The sequence below is a fragment of the Euphorbia lathyris genome, chromosome 2 (assembly GCF_963576675.1).
Source record: "Euphorbia lathyris chromosome 2, ddEupLath1.1, whole genome shotgun sequence".
Lineage (NCBI taxonomy): Eukaryota > Viridiplantae > Streptophyta > Magnoliopsida > Malpighiales > Euphorbiaceae > Euphorbia > Euphorbia lathyris.
The window spans coordinates 124,636,929-124,650,429 of NC_088911.1; the positions used below are offsets into that span (position 1 = coordinate 124,636,929).

The 13,501-nt window shown below is 39.8% G+C and overlaps 1 protein-coding gene across 1 annotated transcript; it reads right to left on the reverse strand.

The window, feature by feature from the left end:
* Positions 1 to 733: 733 nt before the first annotated feature.
* On the reverse strand, positions 734 to 3,441 carry LOC136219810 (uncharacterized). The gene has a single exon (XM_066007361.1). The coding sequence runs from the start codon at positions 3,111 to 3,113 to the stop codon at positions 1,197 to 1,199; it is 1,917 nt and encodes a 638-aa protein (XP_065863433.1). The 5' UTR covers positions 3,114 to 3,441; the 3' UTR covers positions 734 to 1,196.
* Positions 3,442 to 13,501: the final 10,060 nt, after the last annotated feature.

Sequence of the window (13,501 nt, forward strand, 5' to 3'; positions counted from 1 at the left end):
CAAGTTATACAAAATCAAAATACTACATGTATAAAATACTAAACAAATAAGATACCAATTTAGCCACAGAGCGAATTTACAGTATTCATGTTTTAACGCGATATTAAATCTAAAGTTTATCTAATGGTACAATTTACAGTATTCATGTTTTAACGCGATATTAAATCTAAAGTTTATCTAATGGTACAATTTGAAACCTCGTGAACAAAATATATATATATATATATATATATATATATATATATATATTTTATGTAGACTTTTATGTTCTGACCACCCTCCAATTCTAGCGTTACTAAATGTTTGTTTGATTTTGTGGTTGTTGTTGATATTGTTAAATCTTAATTCATTTTCTTTTCAAAATATTTACCAACAACTGTTTTTCAATCTTAAACACTAATATATCTACTAACCTTTGGAGTAAATCAAAGAAAAGAAGCTAAAAGAAATAGAACCAATTTGAATTTGATCTTGGTGAATTTGACGATTGACACCAATTTGAAAACATATCAGATTGCATATTAAGAATTCATAGAGAAGGTTCTCAGAATTGTTTTGTGCTATCAAGTTTTTAAGGTCTCAATATGCAAATTTTCCCAGAAGATAACAAGAAATAAAGAGCTAAACCCCATTCTGTATCAGGGGTGACAGTTGATATTGGCGTGCCATAATCGTATTATGTTATCTTTATGATATAAACACACAAAAATTGATAATTGTATCAAACTGATCGTGTCAATCAAGTTGTCTCCATTCGGAATTAGATCCAAAGAGTCCAAATAATACAAATTCAACTGAAATACATTCATTCATATTGTGTTCATCACAAAACTCATGTCATTTCAGATGCTCCAGAAATTTGACCCCTATAATGAGCTAGTGTGCACGGAAAAGAGCTTGACTCATCAACCTATATGCAAGTAATTACAGTAGTCTACAAGTACCAAAAACCATATAGAGAGAACAATATAAACAAATAAAGAATGCTGATTCTAATTGAATAACAATATCACTAATATCTCAACTTATATACCTCTAGATGAACCCAGTTGCAATGCTCTGCCTCTCAAATGTTTCCTACTCGAAAATGCGAACTGCGCTTGCAACTCCGGCACTGTCCAGTCTAACAAGGTGCTGCACTGTGCTGGTGCTCCTTTCTCTAAATAAAGAACAATTCATTCACCTTCTTTGATCTTCTAACTTGGACACAGAACATTGAGCAGCACATGAACCAACATGAGGTCCACAAAATATTGGTGTCCAATTTCACCATCCCTCCATTTCATCTTCGCCGGAGCTCTACCATAATGTACCCCATCGTTGCACCGGTTATCATAATGCCATGGAAAAGTCATGTCGAAGTTATCGACAACTGCAGAAACAAGTCCGGCTTTCCTAAATTTATCCAACACCATCCAATTGAATGCTTCCATCTTGCTAGGATTGAATGCAAGTTCTCTCGCATACCCGCCAGTAGCGATTGTGGTTCGGTAAATGATCTGTGGAGGTACTAATCCTCTTTGCTTAATAGACCCCATAACTTCATTCCAAAATGACACTGCATAATCAACTCCACCAGAAAATCTTCTGATATTCTGCCAAAATATGCCATCATGTAAACCAGAATTCATGATTATAGTGTCTGGCACAGTCTCCTCTGAGAAGTACTTCTTTAGTAAATCTCTAAACCCTTTATCCTTCAATGAATTCAATCCTTGATAATTCTGTGTTTCGTTCCAATGAGCGTTGAAAATGCTGGTGATTCGAACAGATTGAGATGCATCTTTCGGGTTCGAAAAATGCATATCGAAACGTCTAGGAACAGCCTTAATTTCAGGCAAATCCAACACAAAATTGAGCAAGTTCCTAATTGTATCAACATGATTGGAATCACCCCAAAAGAAAATCCACCTGTTCTTCAGGCAATTCCAAGCAGAATCATCTGAAAACAACCTAAATGAACAATGGCTAGAATAAACCCAACCATTACTCTCTAATGAACCTAATGAACCATTACACCATGGACTTTGGCATGGAAAATCCGGTGGCAGGCAACGGTACCGGCCATCATAACTGATTCCACATTTATCATTCTTTCCATGCCTAGTCCATCTCCCTGTCCATAGATCTTTACTAAAATCAGATTTTTGACAAATTTCTAATTTTGGCAACTGATAATTAGCTTTAACAAACCTGATTTGGACCTTGCGCAATTCTTTATTATACACAAATCGTGATGTAGAAAATTTAAGACCCTCAAAATGCCTAAAAAGCAAAATAACAGTAAGATTATAGTCACCGGTGAAATCAGGATGAACTTGAATCGAAATTGAGTAGGAACCGTTTCCAAAATCCTTGAGTAAAGGCCGAGATTTCCATGACTCCCCTGAAAGATCAGTTTCGAAGTAATCTCCACCTAAGCAGCGAGGTTTCTTAGATTCATCCACAGCTTGGAAAACAAATTCATGAGTTTTACCAGCAGTTAGCTCAATCGAATCATGACCATCCAATCCAGGAATAACAATGTCCACCGTACGTGAATCCTTACACGGCTCACCTCCCGGAGTTAGCCACCGGGAAAGAAGATTTGAAGTAAAATCCGGCTCCAATGCAGTTGATAACCATTCTATTTTTGTCTCCGATTCAATTTCCGTTGGCTTCTGCTTGATCTCATCGGAAGGATTCTGAGTAGAAACAAAGTTGGCATCCGTACTAACTTGAGCTTCCACTTCCTCTGACTTACTTTCCGATGGTTTCTGCAGGATTCCGTCGGAAATATTGTGAGCAGGGACAGTGTCGTTGAGTATATTGTAGCTGGGTTGGGGTAACGCCCAAGGGATATGGGTGCTGTTGGTGAGATTTTGAGGGATTTGTTGGGTTAGATTTGGGGGTTTTGAAGGTTGTTTGCTCAACTTTTCGCCCAAATACTCCTGTTTGAATCTCCATGATTCAATGAAGTCCTTTACAGTGCTTCCATCAACGCTCCAAATGATAACCATGCCAATGAAAACAAGAACTGTAAGCAGATGAAACCGCCATTGAAGCAGAGGATTTGACCGGAGTAACCATGGTGAGTTCGTCGACGGTGGCGATATTACCCCTTTCTCCGGCATATCAGCAAGAGAAAAAGACAAACAACGCCGGGGACGAATTACTAAAAAAGAAAACTAGTTGACGACAAGAACAAGAAGCTACAGAAGGCGAATTCCAAGGAAGTAAAAAAAAAAATCGATTTTCTCGAGAAATTGCATAAAATAATCTGAGGAAAATGAAAGGGAGGAGCTCCAAAATTTCTCTACCATACAAGGAGATAAAAATAGCTAATGTTATAGTTATCAGGAAAAAATAAAAAAAAAGTGAGCTTTACTGTTCCAGTACAACACAAACTCTTTCTTTCTGAAAATTGATGGCAATTTTGCAATCTCTAATTTTTTACTTGAAAATGTTTGAATTTTATGCGTTCTTCAAATTCCATCCTTTTTAAAGTTTTTATTTTATTTTTTTATAATCTTTTTTAAAGTTTTTAATATGATAAATGATCAACAAAGTCCGCATCTTTGGCAGCTAAAAGAGAAAAAAAGAAAAACACAAGTCAATTAAATTCTGTTAATTATCTTTTTTAAAGAAATAGTTTTTAAATTGTTAATGAATAATGAATAATATTACTTTATCATTTTATTTCAATTAAAAAAACTAGGAGCTATATTATTTTAGAATATATTCGACGCACCGTTTATATGAATGTCTCTAGCTTTAAAACGAGTATACCGCACCACTTAATCTAAAAGTTCTAATACCATCCCATAAAACTAATTAAACTAAAAGTTTGAACTTTAATAATAACAACTTTTTCCATTAATCTCCAACAATAAATAAATTGATTTTTCTTATAGTTGATTTCCTTAAGAGCTTGGCACGTTGTCGAAATAGGCTGTGATGCCAGAGAGTGAAGTTCGAAGGGGAGAATTATTTACAAAATAAATTGACCCAATGGCAAACAAATACTTGTTTTTTTTCTTAGGTACGACTTTGGTCCGATATTATATAAATATTGTCCGCTTTAATCCAAATCTAATTTATTTTGGCCTTATTTTTTTAAAACACATCTGTATGTATTGGCATCACATCTTACTAAAAAATTCAGTCGCTTTCCATTCCTGATATGGGATTCAATTTATTCTTGTTCCCATCACCATCCCTTAAAATCATTCCATAATCAGACCTATCCTGATGCCACCCATTCCGAACCAGATCGTTACATCTTATGAACGTACAAATTAAACGTTTTCTTTATTGTTAGAATTTCATTGTTGAATATATATTATCTCATAAAAAATATAATTAATTTATATTATAAATTATAATATAAATATGTATATATATAGAGTATATCAGGCTAAGTCGATGTAAAATTTGTATAGTCCAAACCCAATCAATTTCTAACGGGCTTATACGGATTCTGACTCGCACCAAACCTGACATCAATTTTATATATCTAAGTCTGGCTAAATGGGTTTAGACTTGGACGAGCCGAACAGGCTCGTTGGTCCATGCCCAGTTATAGTTTTCACTGGTTGGGATTAATTTTCCTAAAATTGATATCAATTGATTTATATAGTGGATTTAATTATTTTCGACAAATAAATAAGTACTAGTATAAAATATAACGGCTAGAACATGAAAAGAGACGATGATTGGGACACGAGGAGGGAAATAGTTACGCAGACCCCGAAAAATCGTAGAATGACTATAATAGCCTTGACAATCTGCAAGGTAGTTTAGTTCTTAATTGTAGCACCGTCGCACCGACGATAGGGTACTGCTAATTGGACACAAAAAAAGTCGGTGGGGTCATTGAAGTCATTTAGGGTATTATAATTTTCTTCTCGGCGTGGTGGATATCACGTGCGATGTTTTTATCAATTTGCATGGTGTGATGTTTTTCTGTTTAATCTAAAATAATGAATATGTTTATGGAAAAATTACAAAACTGGATCAAGTGGGAGGTCTATTTACATATTTAATCCATTTACTCATCCTACTACATATCTAGACTGATTTTGTGTGACTTTCTCATAATACCCTCAATATTTACGCGCGTCTGTCTCCATCCCGTCTGACTTCGCATATACGACCATATGCGAAGCCTGCGAAGCTAATGTTTGGATTTACTTAATGAATTTAGTTCGCATATGCGAAGCCTGCGAAGCTGAAGTTTGTTTTGCTTGATGAATTTAGTTCGCATATGCGAATGCTGGATATGTTTTGAAGCTAATTCGCGAAGTGGTATATAACAAAAAATGGCAAACAACAACGGATTGTAACATTAAAATCATAACATTATCAAAATTTACAACAAAATTGCCACAATGAACTCTACTAACGAATCATTTCAAAGTGAACCTAACTAATCCGGTACCAATCTTGAAACGGATGAGTAATCTTGGTGTGCACCATGTGACACAACCATCTCAAAAGGTCTGAACTTCCATTTCTCATCCCATAAGGTCTAGACTTCCAGACCTTTTGGGATGGACGTGTCCCACGATGCACACCAAGATTACTCATCCGATTTAAAATTGGTACCGGATTAGTTAGGTTCACTTTGAAGATTGGCACCATGGGATGGACGTGTCCCATGGTGCACCCCAAGATTGACACAACCTCTCCTAACCAACCACTTTAGGAGTAAATGTGTCAATCTTGGGGAAGTTCATCACTATACAGGAAGAAAAATCATCCCCCTTGCAGCCCAGTACGCCGCCTTCTAGAAAGGGATGTTACGTATTCAACCATCTACATAAAAAATTAATCGTGTTAGGCAGGGAAAAAGACGATTTGGCTTCGCGAAATGAAGATTAGCGAAGCATGCGAATGTAAAATATGCAGGGAAAGAGGTGATTTTACTTCGCATATCGATGCTTTCGCGAAGTTTGCGAGGTCTGAAACGTGACTATCTACGTCGCATATCGATGCTTTCGCGAAGTTTGCGAGGTCTGAAACGTGACTATCTACGTCGCATATCGATGCTTTCGCGAAGTCTGCGAGGTCTAAAACGTGAGGATCTATTCGCAGACTTCGCAAACTAATTGATTCGCGAGGTAGATCCATACGTTTCAGACTCTCACTTCGAAAGATCTTCGCGAAATCATCGATTCACGAAGTAGATCATCACTTTCCCAGGCTCGTTCTCTTCGCACAGCTCCGCGAAACCATAGATTGCGAAGTGAATTCATGAAAAAACGCAGAAAAAAAAACAGATACTTACATTTTTCGCCCCTTTCACCCCCAAAAGCGACAATAACAATATGATACCATGGGAAGAACGAAGGAAATAACGTAGAAAAACCATTTCTTTGATGGTAACAAGAAGAAAGAAACCAAGCAACGAACAGGAAGATGAAAAATCATGGCTTCGTTTTCTAGGGTTGGGAAGTTGCAGAATCAAGAGATGAAGAGAGGAAAAAGAGAAATTCATTGTGATTTTGACTAAATGGTGCAGATTTCGTGCAATTTAAAGGAAGAAAGAAAAATCAAAAGTCTTAAAATCATTAATGCAGGAGCAACTTTTCGCATAACCAAGGAGATAGGAGGAGCGGCGGTTCGCGAGTGGTGGAAGTGGGAAGGTTAGAGGTATTATGGGAAAGCCACATAAAATCAGTCTAGATATGTAGTAGAATGAGTAAATGGAATGGGTTAAATATGTAAATGGATCTTCTATTTGACCCAGTTTTGTAATTTTCCCTATGTTTATTAAAAAAAATTCATAATTTTGTTTATCACAATAATAGGTTTTGCATGGTTTTATGTTTTATGTTTAATCTAAAATAATGGAAATGTTTATTAAAAATTCATATTTCGTTTATCATATTATATTTGGTTTTCTGATGTTGTGAAAATGCCACTGTTTTCATGCATATTTATTCTTTCTTTAGTAATTAAAACATATATTTTAGTTTAGTTTATTTTTTTTAAGGAAAACTTGAATCTTTATTAGAAAATGGGACAATTGTCCAATAACATTACAGACTTCAAAAAATGCAGAATAATAAACGAGATAAATAGATTAGTATTGAAACAAACACTTTTATATAGTATGAGCTACTTTGTTCGCTACACAAATTAAATCGGGTCTAGAAAATAGAATATCCCTGCAGTCATGTACACTAGCAAACCAAATTCAGATAAGTCATAGTTGACATTGTCACAGCAATCAACAACAAATTTTGCATTAGTTTTGAAATCAACAACTACCAAGTTCATGTCCAAAATCCAACGAAGACCATTTAGTAGTGATAAGGCTTCAGCTTCCTTAACCGCGACTCTTCCATCAACAAATCCGCTTCGACATGCAATAAAATTGTCGTTTTCATTCTTGATTACAGTCCCCCAACCAAATCGATTCTCTACAGCAAAAAATGTAGCATCTAAATTACAGACCAGTCGACCCGCAGCAGGTTTACACCACACAGGCGGACTTGGTGCAACATCAACTTCCACCACTATCTCCGGGACCTGATGCTCACACTAGCTTTGAATAAAAGCAATACTTGTTCTGATCGCAATCGCCAAACAGGCATTCTAGTACAGGTGGCACACCTGTTCTCTTTAAAAACGGACCAAAACGCAATAAAATGTAAAATTTTGAATTTTTTCTGACTTTTTTAACAACTGTTATGCATTTTTAGTATATTCAGGAACCCTTAGAAGTTTGGTATACCAACGGTATTGATTACAGTCCCCGTTTCCTAACGGACACCGTTTTCCCTTCGTGTCATGATGCTATTGAATTGGCAAAAAAAGTTACTATTCAGAATGAGTTTGAGCTAATAATATCTTCGCACAAATATGGGGGAAAGCACAAGCTGTTGAGATGTTCACGGGGTGAACGCTATAGAGGAGTTGTGAAAAATCCTGAACAGACTTTAATAAGAAGTAAAACTAAAGCATGTCGTTGTAAATTTCAGATTAAAGTCTATCAACATGCAGACCTTTCTGGTTGGGGGGATACAGACTAAGTCTGGGTCAACTGGTATGCACAATCATACATTACTTGTTTATGCAGAGGAAAGTCATCATATGAGCGGACTCAGTACCGCATCAAAAATAACAAACAAACCCATTAACTACATTTTTTTTATTTCCAATATTCAATTGTACGTTTTCGATTTTTTTTACTATTTCGGGTCCGACAACGGGCGTCCGACACAAATTTTTTTAAAAAAAATTAAAAATACCCGATTTTGGCCTGGGCGGGTGATAACATCCGGATATTATTTACGGGACCTAAAGAGTAATTAACCAAACGACCGCATATATAAAGATGATCGCGAAAGCTACGGCGTATCAAGAAAACCAATTGGATGGCAGATCACATGGATTCCATCATACACCATCAATAGTCAAACACTCAGGAGACCCGCCATCTCGCCTCAATACGCCCTCTGAACGGCTGAGCCGATTCCCAATAAAGGCAACTAATAACCCATTAATAAGTTAACGGTCATACTTGAATGAGATCAGTAACCGCCATTAATGAGGCATTAATAGAGACTTTCTAGTTACCAAGAGTTACAACTACATGACTATAAATAGCTTGCCTCCCAAGCTACTGAGGTACACATTCACGCTCTTTTTAACCCTACTTCGTGCTTACAGTTTATTCTTCTACACTATACTGACTTTAGGAGCTTCCCCCCACCGATCCCAACGGCGCCCCCCACAGGGAAAATCACCAATCAAGAATTCATCACCAGTCATCAATTGGTGCGGTGAACGTGGAAGTTCTAATCCAAAAAGGATTTAGTTCACAATCACAAAAATGGGAAATGGAGGGTCTAATCCCTCAACTAGAACAACAACACCATCAATACCAATTTCAGTCAATAATCCCCAGACAAATGCCGGCTATATAGATCCTGATGCACCGATTATTCATGATGAAAGAGAAATGTTGCCTGATTCTTTCATGGAAATTTGTGCAGGAGTAGTGGGAAACATCTATGGAACAGTTATGACGGATCGATTGAGGGCCTACCTGGAGAATCCCATTGTAGGTGGACCCACAACAGGGACTTTCCCCCCTCTGAATCATCACCCGCCTAGGCCGAGTACATCAGCATGGCAAGCCGCCTTTCTCAGGCCGGGGGCTCGTCACGGCTCAGCATTCTTGCTCTCTCAACCTACGGATTCGGTGGTCATCAACCCAGAGCTAGGAAGTGCACTGCCAACAAATAGAAGACTATTTGAGGATGTTCCAAAAGGAAGTCGGAGGAATAATCAGGCTCCCCCAAGGAATACGGCTAATCCGGGAATCACTATTGGTGAACCTCGAATCCCTCCGGTGCAAACTGGAACGAAAGCTGGTCAAGGGCAAATCAACGAAGCTGCGGATCTTGGTCACCCGCAGGGCGGATGTATTGATCGCATGCATAAAAGGCAGACCAGATCTCTTGGGCGGAGAAGATCTAGATCTCGTTCCCACCGTAGGCATCGAACTAGATCACCTCGCCAAGGAATGCCGCCGCCACCGCTAGAGCAAGAAGGAGGCGGACTCCAAACTAGATCACCTCGCCAGGAGATACCGCTGCTACCACCAAAGCAAAAAGGAGGTGGACGTCCCCCACCAAGAGGACGAGGCATAGGTGGTAGACGGTCACCATCAGATCCCTCATCACAATTTAGCTCCTCCTCCTCTCAACGGAGTAGATCCCATAGTAGGAAACGCCCGAGGATGGATCACAACTTCATAACTGAGCAGATTCGGGCGGAAATGCGTAGGCAGAATGAAGAGAATACAAGACACAATCCTTTTGCTAATAGAGAATCGCCCTTCACAAGGTGGATCGAAGATGTGGAAACTGATAGGCAGTTCAAAATCCCAAACATACCCACCTACTCAAGGGAAGATAATCCTGAGGCCCATGCAAGGAAGTACCGTATGTTGCTTGCGATTAACGGCGCTAGTGAAGCAGTCTTGTGCCGAATGTTCATAACCAAATTGAAGGGACCGGCATATGATTGGTTCCAATCTCTCCCGCCAGGGTCAATTGATAGCTGGAATTAGCTGAGTAGCGAGTTTTGTGCAAAGTTCGCAGGAAGTATTCCGCCAGTTGTTTCATCGCGAAGTTAAAGCAAAAGGAGGATGATTCCCTCAGAGATTATGTCAATAAGTTTAACAAGTTATGCATCCGAGTGGTGGATGTGGATGTTTCCACAGTTGTTGAAGCAGTGATAAAGAATACAACTTGTAAAAGCTTACAGGAGGATCTGATCAGGCACAAGCCTAGGACCACTGCAGAATTGATGGAAAGATGCAAAGATTTCATGGAAGTCCATGATATCCGAAGAGAATCTGCTTCTCCTCCCAAAAAGGGGAAAGGCGAATCCCGAAGGAGAGATAAGGAGAAAGAAAAGCTCCCTGATTCATCCTCTAGAAGTAGACGGAGGGGTTCAAGGAACAAATCGGCGTATACACCATCGTTCACACCATGGAACGCCTCTAAAAGTGAAGTGTTGATGTGGCTAGAGAATAGCCAACACAAGCGGAGCATTTCATACCCCGAGCCAAAAGGGGGGGAATACACCAATACGGGGAGAAACGCCAAAAATTATTACAGATATCACAAGAGAAATGGCCATGAAACAGACGCATGCTGGGAACTGGCCAGGGAGATTGAGAGGCTTATTGAGAAAGGAAAGTTGGATAGGTTCGTCCAGAATGACAAAAAGGGAGATGGTGATAAGCCAAGAGATGATCCAAAAAAGAAGGCTAAAGGTGTTATCAACGTCATCACTGGCGGACCAGGATATCAGCCCTCGGTTAAAAAATCCAAAACAACCACCCTTGATAGAGCGTCACTTAATCGCCCATTTGCAGACATTGGTCCTACAATTCCTCCACACGCAGATTCTCTCGTTATCACCATGATGGTAGAAGGATGGGAAATGAAGCAAGTAATGGTGGATACAGGTAGCTCATGCAACGTTATCACCAGAGGAGCTTTCGCCAAGCTTAAAGTTGATCCAATCCAGATAGAGACCACCATTGTGGACATCCTGGGAGTAACAGGCCATACGGTCCAAACAAAGGGACAAGTGACTTTGGAATGTGAGTTGGCGGATGAGGATCAAGCATGGATTGGAGATCTCGAGTTTTCCATTATGGATGGACAATTGGCATACAACATCATCTTAGGACGTCCTTTTATCTCAGAAGTGGCGGCTCTAATATCGATACGCCACTTGGCGATGTACATCCCCACGGCCAAGGGAGGAGTAATGATCGGTGGAAATCAGAAGGTGGCACAAGAAACATACTCTGCGTCTTTATCAATTCGCCCACAATCCAAGGACGAGGAAGAAGATGAGTTTGTTACAGCCACCCTGGAAGATACGGAAATGTTCCTCATTGCAGATGGGAAGCAGGTGCGGATCGCCACAAGGTTGAAAACAGAGATTAAAGATGATGTCACGAAGGTCCTCCTTGAGTCAAAAGACGTGTTTGCATGGAAGGACAAGGTCCTTACAGGGGTCAGTCCGGACGTGATCACACACAAACTGAATATCGCCGAAGATGCAGTTTCTGTGGCTCAGAAAAGAAGGAATCATAGTCCGGAGAGACAGAAAGTGATCGACGAGGAGATATCTAAGCTGAAAAAAGCAGACGCCATTGAAGAAGTTATTTATACGCAATGGCTGGCGAATGTGGTCTTGGTTAAAAAGGCAGACGGATCATACCGTATGTGTATTGATTTTACAGACCTTAATAAGGCGTGTCCCAAGGACAACTGCCCCTTGCCTTGTATTGACATCTTAGTTGACGGAACTGCGGGACATGCCATATATTCCTTTACAGATGTGAAATCGAGCTATGATCAGATCCCCATGGAGCCATCTGACAGGATCAAAACTTCCTTTGTAACCCACCAGGCAACCTATTGCTTTAAGGTTATGCCTTTTGGACTCAAGAACGCTGGAGCAACCTACCAGCGGATGATGAACAAGATATTGAAAGGAAGGAAGGGCAATAACTTCTCGATGTATGTGGATGACATGATCATCAAAAGCACCACAATAGAAAAGCATGCAGAGGACATAAAGGAGGTCTTAGGAGTCCTTTGCCATCACAATATCAAGCTGAACCCAGAGAAATGTACTTTCGGGGCGACTTACGGGAAGTTCCTAGGATATTATGATCAGTCAGAAGGGAGTGGGTCCTAATCCGGACAAGATCAAGGCTGTACTGAATATGAAAGCACCACAAAATGTTAGAGAAGTGCAACGCCTCAACGGGCAGATCATAGCACTTGGCAGATTCATCTCATGCTCTGCTCGAAGATGTCAGCCATTCTATGAGGTGATTAAGAAGTAGAAAGCATTTGAATGGAATAAAGATTGCAAATTAGCCTTCGAAGGAATCAAGCGTTTCCTCACAGAACCGCCTTTAATGAGCCGGCCCCTTGAAGGTGAAGATCTATACATGTATGTTTCTGTCACTGATAAAGCGGTTTGCATTGTCATGATCAGGGAAGAAGGTGGCCAACAATATCCAATCTACTATGTAAGCAAAGTCCTGAAGGATGCCGAAACTCGATATTCAAGATTGGACAAGATGGCACTAGCCGTGGTCACCACCTCTATTCGCCTTACACCCTATTTTCAGGCTCACATGGTCATCGTCCGCACCAACATACCTATGAGAAAGGTATTACAGAAGCCAGAAACTTCAGGGAGACTAATGGAATGGGCAATCCGCCTAGGCGAGTTCGACGTCCGCTATGAAGGTAGATCCGCCTTGAAAAGCCAAGTCTTAATAGACTTTGTGAATGAATTCACCGAGGAAGGTATTAATCCCCCTAAGCCAAAGTTGGAAGAATGGACGATGTACACCGATGGGGCTTCATCAGCAGAAGATGCTGGGATATGTGTAGTAATCAAGGGACCTCATTACATCAAGTTACATTATGCTGTGAAGCTAGAGTTCCCCACAACAAACAACGCTGCAGAATATGAGGCCTTGATACTTGGACTACGCCTATTGAAGGAGATTACACCGGAACGGGTTGTGATCTATAGTGACTCCAAACCGATGGTCAACCAAGTAATCAAAAACTTTGATGTAAAAGATGAAACCCTGGTCAAATATGTGGAAGAGGCCAAAAGGATATTGACCCATTTAGAAAGCAAGGAAACTAAATGGGAATTGATCCATGTACTTCGGGGATCAAATACAGAAGCGGACCACCTGGCTAAATTGGCTTCTAGCAAGGATCAATGGGCGGATCTTGAGTGCCCATTCGAAATCAAAACCAGACCAGCATTCGCCCTAGAAGTCATAGCTCTTCTTACATCCGCCGTAGGCGACTGGAGATCACTGATCCAGCAATATCTCACAGACGGATCTTTGCCTCAAGACAAAGAAGAAGCTAGGCGGACGGTGAGAAAAGCAGCATACTTCTCCATGATAAATGATCACTTATACCGAAAATCTTTTAGCCAA